The sequence below is a fragment of the Hyperolius riggenbachi genome, chromosome 5 (genome assembly GCF_040937935.1).
Source record: "Hyperolius riggenbachi isolate aHypRig1 chromosome 5, aHypRig1.pri, whole genome shotgun sequence".
Classification (NCBI taxonomy): Eukaryota; Metazoa; Chordata; class Amphibia; order Anura; family Hyperoliidae; genus Hyperolius; species Hyperolius riggenbachi.
In genome coordinates, this window is record NC_090650.1 from 67,468,495 (window position 1) to 67,484,725 (window position 16,231).

Genomic DNA, 16,231 nt, shown 5'->3' on the forward strand with positions numbered 1-16,231 from the left:
GCCTGGAGGGGAAGTAGTAATCTATGCCACCGGGAGTTTTGCAGGAGCAGTGTGAGCCATTTTGAGGCTTCACCCTCTGCCCAAATTTCCCAGCACCTTAATTACATGTACACCCCACCCTATAACCCCAATCTCTCTGCATTGGAAAAACACAAAAAGTAGCCTAAGAAAAGAACAGGCATGGGCTTGCTGGCTCTGTTTTCCTAAACCTTACACAGTGTGTACGTTACCTTGAATTTGCCCAGAGTCCCTTGAATATCTTCAGTACAGTACCATGTCTGGAGCAGATTAATCTCCGGCTGAGAGAAGTGCTTAAAGAGGAACTGTAACGGCAAAACGTCCCCTGGGAGGTACTCACCTCGGGTGGGGGAAGCCTCAGGATCATGATGAGGCTTCCCGTCCCACGGGGGTCTCGCTGCAGCCCTCCGTACAGCCGTGACGTAATATTTACCTTCCCGGCTCCTGCACAGGCGCTCTGACGGCTGTCGGCTCCGAAGTAGGTGGAAATACCCGATCGCCGTCGGATCCGCTCTACTGCGCAGGCGCAAGTCTCCGGAGCCTGCGCATTAGAGCCGGACCCGACGGAGATCGGGTATTTCCGTCTATTTCCGAGCCTAAAGCAGCCACAGCGCCCCCGCTGGAGCCAGCAAAGGTAAATATTGAAATTACAGTCGGGCCTGTCGCCGGCTGTTCAGAGGGCTGCGGCGAGACCCCCGTGGGATGTAGGACGGCGTGGGAAGCCTCATTAGGATCCGGAGGCTTCCCCCACCCGAGGTGAGTACCCCCCAGGGGATCTTTTCGAAGTTACAGAGTCTCTTTAAAGGGACTCCGAGCTCAGAAAAAAAAGGAAAGTTGTACTCACCAGGGGCTTTCTCCAGCCCAGTGCTGGTCGGGAGGTCCCACGCCGGCGTCCTGGCTCCTCTCCTCCTCTCCTTCTCCCCGCTCCGGAATGGCTGGCAGGCCGCAGCCCGGGCGACACTCTCCCGAGTGTCGGGCTGCTTCTTCCGCATATGACGCGGATTACGTCACACGCCGGCCGCCTCGCGTCATCACGGCGGCCGGCGTGAAAGTACTGCGCATGCGCGAACAAAGCGCGCATGCGCAGTACTTTCACGCCGGCCGCCGTGATGACGCGAGGCGGCCGGCGTGTGACGTAATCCGCGTCATATGCGGAAGAAGCAGCCCGACACTCGGGAGAGTGTCGCCCGGGCTGCGGCCTGCCAGCCATTCCGGAGCGGGGAGAAGGAGAGGAGCCAGGACGCCGGCGTGGGACCTCCCGACTAGCACTGGGCTGGAGAAAGCCCCTGGTAAGTACAACTTTCCTTTTTTTTCTGAGCTCGGAGTCCCTTTAAGGATAAATTTCCTCCTCATTTTTAAAAAAACGTTGATGTAATTTTTTTCATGGGACATTGGATTTCCATAAAACTAATTGTTGGTTTATCCTGACCATGAAAAGGAAATGGTGAAGATCTACAGTGTCATTTAGAGGAAATGTTTTTTAGTAGGTTTAAAAGGAACCTTAACTGAGAGGGATATGGATTTTTTTTTTAAACAATACCAGTTGCCTGGCAGTCCTTCTGAACTCTTTGGCTGCAGAAGTGGCCGACTCGCACACCTGAAACAAGCATGCAGCTAATCCAGTCTGACTTCAGTCAGAGCACCTGATCTGCATGCTTGTTCAGGGGCTGTGGCTAAAAGTATTAGAGACACAGGATCAGCAGGAGAGTCAGGCAACTGGTATAATTTTAAAAGGAAAAATCCATATCCTTCTCAGTTTAGGTACCCTTTAACATGTATATGACACATTATATCTCATGTTGGAATGACACTCTCTGCACTGTGGTTGGGAGTATTTTAAACAATTTTAATTAAGTAATGTTTTCACATATGTTCTAATGAAATATTGTTACACTGCTCTAGGGGGCAGTAAGTTTACTTCAAATTCCCCACCTCTTTCCCTTCCGTTTTTCCTTACTTTCCCTAATTTTTGTATGGCTTCCTGTTTCCCCCCTGTACACCCCATCCTTAGTATCATTATGATGGGAGGTGTTAGGAAGGACTTCATAATGACATTTTCTGTATACTGTTCTTGCCACTGTTACAGATGTCCATACAGAAGCGGTCCAGGCAGCCCTCGCCAAGCATAAAGAAAGGAAAATGGCTGTACCCATGCCATCAAAGCGACGCTCTCTGGTGGTACAAACCTCCATGGATGCCTACACACCTCCAGGTCAGTACCAACATCATTAAACTTATTTAAAAATTATATTTATAAATACTGTATATACTCGAGAATAAGTCTAGAAATGTTCACAATTTGGCTTCCAACTACTGCTGGAGGCCGAATAACAGTGTTTTAAAAGTAACTTCAGCTCCGTCTTCTGACAGCGCTGAAGTTAATCACTGTGCATCGCTATAGCCGTAATTCCTATTGCGTTCTATGGTGGCACCGGCTGCGCCCAAGTCTCCTGCTCTGGATTGCGAGTGTTTGAGCTTAAGAGGGTTGAATATTGGAGTCGAATTATATACGAGGTCTACTTCTATTCAAATCTATACAGTATATAAATATTATTATTATTTTTAGTATTATTATAATTTTATATATTTGTTTTTATAAATATATATAATAAAAATAACATTGTTTTTGTTTGCAATTTTCAGTTTTCTTTTTTCGTTAATTTTAATTGTGTTGCTTTTGTACATAAACATGGTACTTTAACCACTTAAAGACAAGCAGGCGTATTAAAACGTCCTGCTGGAGCCTCTTAACGGCTCCAGCACATTTTTATAAGTTAAAGAGTAACTGTCGGGCATAAAATCAAAAATCAATTCTTTATTTTTATCTGGTAAACAAGTAATATGAATGCTAATCATTCAATCCAAAAGTTAAAGTCTCTTTTACTTTTCTTGTTTATAAATTATCATTCCCCAGTTTACCTGACTCTTATTTGGTACGTTGCCGCACAAAGGAAGCTGCAAGGCTTGCTGGGTTGTCCTTTTTTTGCTTCTGTACATTAGTTAAGTCTGAGGGGAAATAAAGAAGCAAAAAAAGACAACCCATCATGCCCTGCAACTTCCTTCGTACGGCAATGTACCAAATAAGAGTCAGGTAAACTGGGGAATGATCATTTATAAACAAGAAAAGTAAAAGAGATTTTAACTTTTGGATTGCCTGGTAGCATCACACTTGTTTACCAGATAAAAATAAATGATTGATTTTTGATTTTATGCCCGACAGTTACACTTTAAGCAGCGCTGCTGCCGCTGTGCGTGTGCACCTGCGTGCGTGCACGCTCCCGCACGTGCACATGTGTTCCCATGCACGTGAGAACAGTAAAACAAAAAACACAACATAGACAAAATACACCTTGATTTCCAAATTATGTATTGTCACCATACTTTATACTAGGGACATAATTCAAATCTTGTAATAACCAGGATAAATAGGCAGATAAAACGTGTGGGTTTTATGTAGAGTAGCAGTGTTTATATTAAAACTATGGGGGATAAAATTGGAGAAATAGTGTATTCTTTTTTTTTCCCTTATTTTTCCCTTTAAAGTGCATAGAAAATAAAGTAATTCATGAAAACAAATATCAACCCCAAAAAGTTTAATTGTTGGTGAAAAAATCAAGATATAGATCATTTAATTGAGATCAGTAGTGATTAATCTATTGGCAAATGAAAGGGATGAGCACTGAAAGGTGAAAATCGCTCTTGTCCATTAGGATAAAAAACGCTTTGGGGTGAAGTGGTTAACCTCCCTGGCGGTATATTAAAAACCGCCAGGGGGCAGCGCTGCCTTTTTTTTGTGTTTTTTTTTTTTTTTTAAATCCTGTAGCGAGCCTAGGGCTCGCTACATGATAGCCGCTGCTCAGCGGCATCCCCCCAGCCCCCCCGATCGCCTTAGGCGATCAGGAAATCCCGCCCCATGGCAACGGGGCGGGATGACGTCACCGACGTCATGGAAGTCGTGACTTCTAAGGGAGTCCCGATCCACCCCTTAGTGCTGCCTGGCGCTGATAGGCCAGGCAGCGCAGGGGTCTAGGGGGGGAGGGGCTCTGCGGTGGCGCGGATAGCGGCGATCGAGCGCGGGGCGGCGGCGATCGGTGTGCTGGCGCAGCTAGCGAAGTGCTAGCTGCGTCCAGCAAAAAAAAAATGACTGAAATCGGCCCAGCAGGGCCTGAGGAAACCTCCTGCGCGGCTTACCCCGAACTACGTTCGGGGTTACCGCCAAGGAGGTTAAGGAATAATAAGAGTTCCAAGAGATGAAGTTGCTTCTTTGTTAATTTGTATATTTTTTTTACATATTAGGAGTGGTCAATGAGATGGCAATAATTCAGAGTTGATGCAGATTTATGCAGTTTTTTTTTAATGCAAATTCATGCAGTTTGAAAATGGACCAGTTGGATGAAACCAAGGTGTGATTCGATTGGTTCGTTTTCAGACTACATGAGGTTGCACAAAAATTTGTATTATTATACATCAGTTCTTCATGATTTGCATCTCAGTCTTCATCCCTATTGCATTTCCATCTACCATTCCCAGAGTTCTACATCGAGCTGACTCAATATGTGTCTTGTACAGATACCTCTTCAGGGTCAGAGGACGAAGGTTCAGGACAAGGAGACTCCCAGGGAACTCCCACCTCAAGCCAGGGAAGTATAAACATGGAACATTGGATCAGCCAAGCAATCCATGGATCAACCACATCAACCACTTCGTCCTCGTCCACACAGAGCGGAGGCAGCAGTGCTGCACACAGATTAGCAGATGTTATGGCCCAAACGCACATAGGTTCGTAGTCTCCTTATTACTATTCATGATGATGATTGCTGTGTTGTTTTGGTAATCAGCCACCATATCTCATTTGAAGTTTTATTAACAACTTATGTTCTTGCTGAAGTCGCTACAAACATGCCTCAGAGCATTTCCTACCTCTTTAAACAATATCTGACAAAGGAAAAGGTAGTGCTGGTGTTTATGCAGACCTAAAATGTAATTTTAATTCCTGAAAAGTCAACTGAAGTGAGAAGACTATAGAGGCTGCCATGTTTATTTCCTTTTAAACAATATCAGTTGCCTGGCAGCCATGCTGGTCTGTTTGGCTGCAGAAGTGTCTGAATAACACCAGAAACAAGCATGCAGCTAATCTGTCAGATCTAACAATAATGTCAGAAACACCTGATCTGCTGCATGCTTGTTCAGGTTCTATGGCTTAAAGTATTAGAGGCAGAGGTGTCAGCAGGGCTGCCAGGCAACTGGTATTGCTTAAAATGAACAAAACATGGCACCCTCCATATACCTCTCTCTTCAGTTGTCCTTTAAAAAAATAGTCTATTTGAGAGGCGGGCTTTAAAGTTCTATTTTTGTAAAAAAAAAAAAAATAGTAGCAACAATTTAAAGTGGAACCACAGTTAAAATTTCTCCTCTGCGCTAACAGATTTTCAACACTCTTATAAGCTTGAAGCAGAAACTTTTTATTTAAGTTCTAAAATGGTTAATAGGTTTAGTTTCATTTTGTCCTGGGAGCCTTATCAGTCTGCAGTTCTGAGCCACATTGTGTACTTCTAGTTGCTGTTTTATTTGTGACTGCTGGAAATAGTAGTAATAATATTATTATTATTATTTTGCATCCTGCTAAGTAAATATACGCATACTTATTCTGCAGACATTTATTTTTCACATGCTATTAGATTGCACTTGCTTAAAGTGGACCTAAACCCAGAACTTTCTCTCTGCTCTAAAAGATAAGCTACAGCATAATAACCTTTAAAGAAAAACATTTATTTCTTACAGCTTAGAGAACGCCTTCAATACATCTGAAGTGTCTACTTCCTGGTTTTATGGGAGCACAGAAACAGTTAACTTCCTGTGTTTACACATTAGCACAGAACTCTGCACACAACTCAGCACAGTTCAGACAGATCTGACGGCTTAAATTACACTTGTGATTACTTGAAGATAAGGGAGAATTAGACATGCTGATCCCTATAAATACACACAGGATGGATTTCTCTGCTTTCCTTGTCTCCTGTGCAAGAGTTTAGGTCCGCTTTAATCAGTAGGACATAAACATTTTCATTTCCACATATCACGTTCTGATTCTAAAATTGGATCGAGTGCAATTTAGTCTGGATTTCTCTCCGATTGCAAGGGCACCATGATTTTTGTAATTGCAGAGCCCTGTTTCCACTGATGCGATTTGATTATTAACCAAGTGTAAACTTAGTGCTGCATTTTTCCTCTACTGGTGTTTGGCTTAAAATCAATGGGAGCGCAAGAAAATTGCATGCCAAGAATCATGATCGCATATCAATGGGTTTGCAATTGCGGTTTTCAGCAGAAACAGGCAGAGCAAGTTAAACACCACAGCTATGAATAGCAGATTACAGTTTTTGTTTATCAATGTTGTTATTCAAGATTCCTTCCGACATATAAAGTAAGGAAAATAATAACATTTTGAGGTTGGCATTGCCCACACAGGGGTCCACTTTCATCTGCCACAGGTTACAGTTTTTACCTGTGTTTGAAATTTTAGGGCACCATTAAATGAGAATTTCCCTTTAACACCTGGAGCAGTTCATTGAAATAGACCAAAATGATAATGTAGGTCTAATTAAAGAGAAGTTTATGAAGAGAGGATTATGAGTTTATGTGTAAGAAAACAAAAATGTGGTTGTGTGTATGTTGGGATCTGAAATGAAAGTAATATAGAGGCTGCAGTTTCCTTCTTCACTTAAATGCTGTTTGCTTTGCTGTTGTGCTAGTCCTCTGTATATAAAACACAATAATGGCCTGGCATAATATACAGTACCATACAGTCTTCCAACTAATTAGTTATCCTACCGGTCTTTGTCCCAAAATAATGTCACCTGCGTAAAAAATACAACTGTCTCCTGTACTGATAGGCTAGCCATGGAAGGGTTGATAGCAGCCCGATGGGACTAGTAATCAATCCTGCTCTGATCAGGAGCAGATTTAAAAGTGGTGGGTAGGATGGAGGCGCCCAATGTGTGTTCTATTTTGGTATTTTTAAATACAAATAAAAAAATGATATAATAAAGAGAGAGGTAATTGCTTACCTCTCCAGAAGATATAGACACCAGTTTAACTGGAAAAAAGTTTTTATTCAAAAAGCAATCTGACAACGCGTTTCACAGGTCATGGCCCACTTCCTCAGGTCAATACAAAATGCCTTGATGGTCTATCATGTTTCTTAGTAGAGAAAGAGGTGATTTAGGTGTCCCTGATCTATATAGCTACTACAGGGCTGCCCAGATCGCTCTACTGGCCCAATTACATTCCATTCACAATAGGCCCCTTTGGGCCGATATTGAAGAAGACCTTCTAGCACCAATTACTTTGGCGGCCCTTCAGTGGTCTCCACTCCTTTCCCCGGCAAAATATAAAAAAAGTCTCCCTTAACAGCCCACTCACTCTCTATCTGGCATAGACTAAGATTTAACAAAAAACTGCAATCCAACTTACCACTCCAGCTTCCAATTTTTGGAAATCCTCACTTCCTACCAGGTTGGGAACTTCCCCTCTTTCGGTGGTGGACTTTCCATAATTTTATTAACCTAGCTAACTTCCTAGTTAACGACCAACTTCCCAATTGGAATAATTTTTGCTCCCATACATCGTTCCCACCTAAGGAATACTTTAGAGAGCGGTACAGATATACCATTTTTTGAAAATGCTTATACAATCAGCTCATATCTCTACGACCCGCACCACTTATGAACACTGGTGTGCTCAGAGACCTCTGGAGGGAGGACTAATATCTTATTTATACTGTACTATTTCACAGCCTCTAGAAGCTAGTAAAACTGCAACAATGACAGCATGGGAGGAAGACTTGGGCCAGACTCTCACTATCAAACAATGGTCCAGATGTTGCCTCTCGTTAGCAAAAGGAAGCAATTACTATTCGCATATAGAAACTAATTATAAAATTTTACACCGCACATACATTACCCCCCAGAGACTACACAATATATCCACTAATAACTCCCCTCTGTGTTTTAGGGGATGTGGCCAGCTGGGCGATCTTGCCCATATATGGTGGTTCTGCCCCACAGCAAAAAAATATTGGGCCCAAGTAGCTTCTGTAATAAGTACAGCTCTAGAGGTCCCCCTGTCCCCTGATCCCTTCCAACTTCTCCTAGGCCACAAACCCCAGAAGTGGAAATACCGACATCACAGGCTTGCTCAACATGTGGCCAAAGCAGCCCGTCTCCATCTCGCCCGCCAGTGGCTGAAGCCTACCCTCTCATTTGATTTAGTGGACGCCATCATTATGGAAATACTTATTTCAGAAAGACTATTAGCAATAGTTAATGATGCAACACTGCCTTTTACTCGAACCTGGCAACCCTGGCTCTCAGCCTCAGCCTCACTAGGCCTCCGGTCCTGTGCTCTCTCCTTCTAGGGGTTACGCCCCCCCCCCCCCCCATGTGGCTGTCCTTATCTTAAATGTTAAGATGACCTGCATGTCTTGTTTTTTGTTCTTTGTTCTCATATGTTGTACGTATGTTAATGTAACTGAAAGCTTAATGCCCTTTGATAAGGGAATATAGAATTGCTGTAAGATTTTATTTGAATTTCTCAATAAAATACTTTGAAACTAAAATGCCTTGATGGCATAGGGAATAGAGTGTAGGCACCTCTAATCAATCATTTTTGAATAAAAACTTTTTTCCAGTTAGACTTGTGTCTTCTGGAGAGGTAAGCAATTACCTCTCTTTTTATTATATAATTTTTTATTTGTATTTAAAAATATTAAAATAGAACGCACATTGGGAGCCTCCATCCTACCTTACTACCAGTCACACCTCCTTTGAAAGTAATAGCTTTGCAGCTTTTCTGGAAAAGTCTATCGTACTGCAGGAGAGCGACCATCTAGTACCCAGCAGGACCTGAAATACCAATCAGTACCGAGCAGGGATGGTTAATTCCCTGCAGCCCTATACGGTGGTTGCATGAACTGCAACCCACCTTTGTGAGTATATATCTATATAATTTTATCCACCCTGTACCTGACAATACTGCAACATTGGGCTCCCGGTCTCTCCCTACTTCTCACCCAGGTATTCTTGGCCCTTACAAGAATTGCCAAAGAAAAAATCCCTTAGATTTAAAAGTGCTCAATTTCTTACTCTTTCATATCTTCAGAAGCACTCGGATACACAAGTGCTTTTAAATCCACCCAAGGCAGCAAATTATACAGATGACAATAATAATCCGATAATATTCCGAACATTTGTATAGCGCTTTTCTCCTGTCGGACTCAAAGCGCTCAAGAGCTGCAGCCACTGGGACGCGCTCAAGAGGCCACCCTGCAGTGTTAGGGAGTATTGCCTTGAACTCCTTACTGAATAGGTACTTGACCTAGCCAGGATTCGAACCCTGGTCTCCCATGTCAAAGGCAGAGCCCTTAACCAGTACACTATCCAGCCACTACAATGCTGGAATGATGGGTGTAAGAGAGGACATGGAATCAGCAGGTTAGCCAGGCAACTGGTATTGTGTAGAAAGAAAGAAATATGGCAGCCTCCATATACTTCTGACTTAAGTTGTCCTTAAACTTTATAATGCTGTAGCATAGAGGACATTTTGACTGTTGTTCCACTTTAAAGCGGATCCGAGATGAAAAACTAACTATAACAAGTAACTTGTCTATATATCTTATCTAAAGTTTAGACAGCAAATCTAGCTGCAAACAGCTTTAATAGAAAATAATTATTTCTTCCTGTGATACAATGACAGCAGCCATGTTGTTTGTAAACATTACACAGAGGCAGGCTTATCTGCATCTTGAGCAATCAGCCTGTGAAAAAAAATGAATCCTCCCTTCTCCCCTCTGCCTCTGAAATCAATGGCTAGTAACACCTCCTCCTCACCCTGCCCAGACTGAGCTCCCATGAGTCCTTGCTACTGCCAAGGCTCTCTGAAACCATGTGGGCGTGGTTTATTTAGTTTTTAGGGAATTAGAGTATTAAAACAAAAACAAAAAAGTATTTGGCTTGAGGAATGCCCTATAAACAATAGGAAAGGAACACAATTATGCAATGAGTAAAAGTTCACCTCGGATCCACTTTAATACTATCTGAATAACTGAGCCAGAACAGATAAGCAGATAAGATGCTGTGTCCCCACTTTGCCATCCCTGACTGCAGGCATGCAGAGATGGATGACGATGATGAAATGGGACCCGAGGCTCTTTGTATTTTGAGATAAAAGAAGGATCAGAGAAAGTAGAAAAGGGGCAATTGGGTGCAACACTCAGTGAGTCCCAGGCACCTGCCTGGATTGCCTTGTGGGTGATCCTGCTCAGATACAAGTTTATGGTTTGTGGCTCAAAAAGCTTCTGATACCAAAAGTTCAGCATGGCTGACAGGCACTAGTATATTTCAAAACAAGTTAAAAATGCCAGCCAAGCCAGGTTTCCTTGACTGGATCAAGAATCATACTTTTGTTTATAGAAGAAAAGGGTTTGAAGAATTCTGGCTTTATCAGTTAAAGCAAATCTGAAGCGAAAATAAACTTATCAGATAATAAATTGCATGTGTAGTACAGCTAAGAAATACAACAGTAGTAGCAAAGAAAAGAGTCTCATATTCTTTTCCAGTACAGGAAGAGTTAAATAAAACTTCAGTTATCTATGCTAAAGAGCTTCTCTGAGCTATTCGACCCACTTGGTGGAAAACAGTCCTGTTTTCTGAAGCACTTAAACAGCCAAGAAACAACGAGAGACAGCTTGAGATACGGTTTTACTGCAGTAAAGATCAAAGGATCATTATTTCTGCTTTGTTTTATAGCTTAACCACTTTGCCCCAAAACGGCTTTTACGCTAACAGACGAGAGCGATTTTCACCTTTCAGTGCTCATCCCTTTCATTTGCCAATAACTACTAATCACAATGAAATTATCTATAAATCTTGTTTTTTTTCACCCCAATTAGGCTTTTTGGGGTTGATATTTGTTTTCGGTAATTACTTTATTTTCTATACATTTTAAAGGGAAAAGCAAGAAAAAAAATAAAAAAATAGACTATTTCTCCAATTTCACCCCCTATAGTTTTAATATAAACACTGCTACTCTACATAAAGCACACAAATGTTATCTGCCTATTTGTCCTAGTTATCACAACATTTTAATTATGTTCCTAATACAAAGTATGCTGACATTTGTCATCAGATCGACCAACAGATAGATCCCTCTCTCTGATCGAATCTGATCAGAGAGGGATCGTATGGCTGCCTTTACTGCAAACAGATTGTGAATCGATTTCAGCATGAAATCGATTCACCTCCCCAGATCAGCCTCCCCCTCATGTCTCCTGCATGCTGTGACACAGTGAAGTAAATTTGTGAGCTGTGTGAGGAATGAAGGATGATTTTTAAGCAGGGAGAGAGCTAGAGAGAACAGGGTGAACAAATAAAGTCCCCCTAGCACTTGTGGTAATGTGTACCCTAATATAGAGTATTAAAAAAAAAAGCTTTTTTAATTGATAGTATTCCTTTAAATATCACCATACATGAGTCCATTTTTCAGCAGATTCAGTTTGCATCTGCTGGTAATCCATTTACTGCCACTTTTCAATTAAGTTACAATCATATCTGGATGGAAGCATGACTGGGAAACGCTGCTATTGAATAGCAGAGCAGCAGTACAATCACTTCTGATCAGATTTCCAGGGATATCTGATTGAGAATAAACGCTGCCATTTGATAGATCAATCACCACGCTGATTTCCTTTCATTCTGCAGTAATTGATCATTTCTATAATAGGGCCACTTGTTCGTCAGACTGATTGCTCTAATGCCCGACATTGCAGGTAGCTATTAGTATCAACTATAAGCTACTTCTACTTTTTACCTCACCATGTTAGCTAATCAGACAAGAATTACTGTACATTAAACCGGATACTCCGGGAAAAATATATATGACAGAAGCAAGCTACAAAACTGTTGATCAAAATGAAGAGCTGTTTAATACATTTTCATTTGTAGGACTGTGTGGGTGACAAGGGCACATCCATTTAGCCTGGCCACATATGAGCACATATGAGCAAAGCAGTGTTAAGGTGCCCATTAAAGGGATACTTAAAGGACCTCTGTCGCGAAAATCTTAAAATGTAAAATACTTGTAAACATATACAAATAAGTACGTTTCTTCCAGAGTAAAATGAGCCATAAATTACTTTTCTCCTATGTTACTGTCCCTTACAGTAGGTAGTAGAAATTTGACATTACCGACAGATTTTGGACTAGCCCATATTCTCATAGGGGGTTCTCAGGGATTTCTTTATTTTAAAATGCTATTTTTTCAGGCTTAAAGTGAACCTAAAGTCGCAAAAAAGCCCCGAGATGAACTCACCTGGGGCTTCCCTCAGCCCCCTGCAGACAATCGGTGCCCTCGCAGCTCCGCTCCGATGTCCCAGGACCCGCCGGCGAGCACTTCCGGTTTGGCCGTCACCGGCCGACAGGCATGGGAACGCGAGTGATTGTTCGTGTTCCCAGCCTGTATATCGCCCCCTATGCTGCTATTGCGGCCTCCTGGGACATCAGAGCGGAGCTGCGAGGGCACCGATCGTCTGCAGGGGGCTGAGGGAAGCCCCAGGTGAGTTCTTCTCGTTTTTTTTTTGTGACTTTAGGTTCTCTTTAAGATTTCATTTAACAGTACAATATTTTGCTCAGATGTAATCTTTCGATCTGATTTGCGGGTTTGAAAGGTAATCGCCGATTGATACATACAATCTGGAAAGTGTTGCGACCGTATGTGTGTCAGGCTTGTCTGGTTAATGACTATAGGTCAGGCTGTATGCCTATATGACTGACCTATAGCCCAGCCCGTAACACCTGCACAAACTCCTACCTAGTACAAACCTACAATAACCCAGCAGGTAGATGTAGCATACAGACTAACAGATAGTATCCACCAAACAGAACCAATAGCAATAATACAAGCACAGTATCACAATGATATAGTCACCTGAGGCCTGACGGATGAGGCTATCCAGATGAGAGTCAGATGACTGCAAGCAGGAGTAATGGTATGCAGATAGAGATAACGTGGTCAGCACTAGCCAGATGTCAGGGCAGGCAGTGTTCATGCAAATCCTTATCCAGTCCGAGGTCAATCCAGAGGGCAATCAAGGAAGTCCAGGTACAAGCAGAGTCAGTAACAGGTGTTCCAATCAGAAAGCGTGGTCAAGGAACAAGCAGTGGTCGGTAACAGAAAATCAGTCTAGAAATAAGCTTAATCAGGATACAGGCAAAGTCGGCAACAATATCAATCCACTGTGAGCGCAATCTCAGCAACAAGCCCAGCATAGGCTATCACGGGCGATAACTGAGAGCGATCACCTTATATCTATACAAGGACTAACCGATCAGAAGTAAAAGAAACCAACCTGCCCAATCCCATAGCAGCGTGTCAACAGTCAGCTGACATGCAGTGTGCACATGTGATCATTGTTTATGGCAGCGGAGCGCGTACTGAGAACGCGTCCGCCACCCATCCAAAGGGACCTGAGCGCCCTGCGTTCCAGTGACGTCAGCGGCCCGCCGAGACCCGGAAATCCGTGTTGCAATACGGGTCTTGACGTTCTGCCGTACGGCGTCACCGGCGAGCCTGACAATGTGCTTGTTTGTACTTGATTGAAGAATCATACGTTTTCTATTCATTACAAATTGATGGCAGGAAATTATGTAAAAAAATGCTCAGAAGTTAATTATTATGAGATACTGCAGAATACATTGGTAACAGTAACATTGGTGTGTGTTTGTTATAGTGCTACAGAGATAGGCCTCAATTCACTAAGCTTTTCTCCTGTCTTTAAAAACTCTTCTAGAGTTGTTACCATGGTGATAAGGCATGTGGTATTCAGGAAACATTTTACCTCAGGCAAACCTAAAGTTAACTCTTCTGTCTTTAAGTTAACTCTTCAATCCTTAAAATAACTCCAGAGTTAAAGACAGGCTGTTTATTAACTGCATGTGAAAATAACTACAGAGGAGGTAAATTAACTACAGAGGAGGTAAATTAACTACAGAGGAGGTAAAATAACTACAGAGGAGGTAACTTAAGGAGTGAAGAGATAAGATAACGCTCTCTTATGTGGAGGTAAGTTTTCTCTTGCCTTATTATCTCCAGCATGATCTTAGTGAATTGAGGCCTATCATTTAGAAGATTGCCCTAATAGTTGCACTGCTGAGAATATCAACTAATATAGTGGAAAGTAAAAGATTAAAATTTCACATTAAGAAGATTAAAAAAAAAAAAAAATCTATAGTAAACAGAAAGTAATTGTTAAATTAAAATTCAATTTGAGCACTTTTTCACTTCAGACACAATTGAAAAATCTAACATTTGGATCAGTAAAATTCTTCAAATCAGTCAATCATAGAATTGTTTCATGTCGATTTTCTCCATGTACAGCAGGATTTAATCGAAAAAATTGTACCGCTAATGGGCATCTTTAGATTGGCCACTAGACCTGCCGTAAGACAATCTAGCAAATCTAAGTGGGCCTGTTGCCTCTTAGAAATTAATTACTTTATACTCCATCATAACAAGACTGTAGATCTTATGTGTGTATGATGGAAAATGTCTTTTATATAGGATTTATTACGGTTATCCCTTATAAACTGATTATCTTGATGGCTCCCCCATACAGCAGCTAGGAGATCTCTGTCTATCATCTAAGCTGTTGGGATCAGCTGGGCTGAAAGACGTGACTGACAACAGAAGTGACACAGTCACATAGCTCCTTCCATTTTTACAGTGACAAATTGGAAAGAATCGGATAAGGTCAATTGGGCACCGCGATTGGCAGGTGTCTAATAGACGTCAGTGTTAATTATTGGTAATCGGGTTCCCAAGCTTTGATTTGGGCATCCAATGCAGCTAGTAGCTGATTGGCTACTACATAGTCATTCATGGTTGTAGCTTATCATCCTGAGGTGATTACTGTCTGGGGCAGCTCCACCAACCAGAATGCTTCTTCTTGTGGAGTGGAGAGGAAGGTAGCCGCAAAATGAGACTGAGAGATTAGACTGCAAGAGATTAGACTGCAAGATTAGACCTGAGTATCTAGAACTTACCAATGTAAATAAACAGAGACTGCTTGGACATTTTTTATGGACGGGACATTCTCATTCTATGTCATTAGGAATCTTTACAAAAGAATGAAGTTTTTGGACTTCAGCCTTTATTTCAGGCCTCGGTATGTTATGAGAGTAGTGTGAGATTACCCCTGTTCTATACCTCTCTGCTCCATTAGTAGAGCATATGTTGCAGAGCAGACTCAGCAATTTATACAGCAATCTCCTTTTCATTCATCCAAGGCAATGACTTGAGCTGCGGCACAGACACGCCATGAAATATCAATGAACAAACTGTTAGTCTGCTGGCAGATGCTCAGGGTTCTATTTGTTATTTCTAAATGCTAAATGGGGAAGTCCTAGTTTGCACTATAATGTGTGTGTACAGTGTGTCCTTTTTTACAAGGCCGAAAAATTAAAATATATGTAGAATAAAAAACACCATAAAATGGAACAATAAGAAATGAAGACTACTTTTAGAATGCGTTTCTAGTTTAGCCACAGTGACAGATACCAGCTTTTGTGGCCGGTTATTTGGTCTGTTACTTGCTAGGGCTTAGGCAAAGTTCACACTGTATCCACTGTCCAGCAGTTTCATACCCTTTCTAACGGGCAGCTGACAGGTGGTGAAATTACTGCCTGTTAGCTGTTCTCCGGCACCGGCTGGGCGCTTGTTAGAGCTGGTACCGGCGCTGTACAGGCGGCCCCCTCATGGAGTAAGATTTGAGCGCAGTCGCGCTCAGACTCGACATGTCACGTTCCTCCACCGCCCAGTAACACCACCGCATGTGAATGCTTGATAAGCGTGGTGTTACAACTAGGGCTGAGCTCTCGGATTCCGAATTTCGAGTTTGCCATCGGAATTTGGCAGTTCCGAGTAAGCTCTCGAAACCCGAAAATTCGGCAATTCCGAGTACCGAATTCGCGTTTACATTAAAGTCAATAGTGCTAAATTCCGTGGTTAATTGTAAAGCCCCCTTACATGCTATCATCACCAAATTTGGCATGTATGTTAAGCAGATGAGTAGGAACATGGTTAAAAAAAAAATTGTGAAAAGACCTTATAGTTTTTGAAAATATCGATTTTAAAGTTTCATAGGAAAAATGTTTTTTAAACT

At 42.1% G+C, this 16,231-nt stretch overlaps 1 protein-coding gene across 8 annotated transcripts in view; it reads left to right on the forward strand.

Annotated features, from left to right (window-relative positions):
* Positions 1-16,231, forward strand: part of DIP2C (disco interacting protein 2 homolog C) — a 635,214-nt gene that overhangs the window by 307,880 nt on the left and 311,103 nt on the right. For 4 of the 8 annotated variants that reach the window (XM_068235828.1, XM_068235830.1, XM_068235833.1 and 1 more), the window contains 2 exons: positions 2,105-2,230; positions 4,549-4,797. In XM_068235828.1, coding sequence (XP_068091929.1) covers positions 2,105-2,230; positions 4,549-4,797 — 375 coding nt within the window. The remainder of the gene's footprint in view (positions 1-2,104; positions 2,231-4,548; positions 4,798-16,231) is intronic. The other 4 variants (XM_068235836.1, XM_068235831.1, XM_068235834.1 and 1 more) reach the window with 1 other exon arrangement.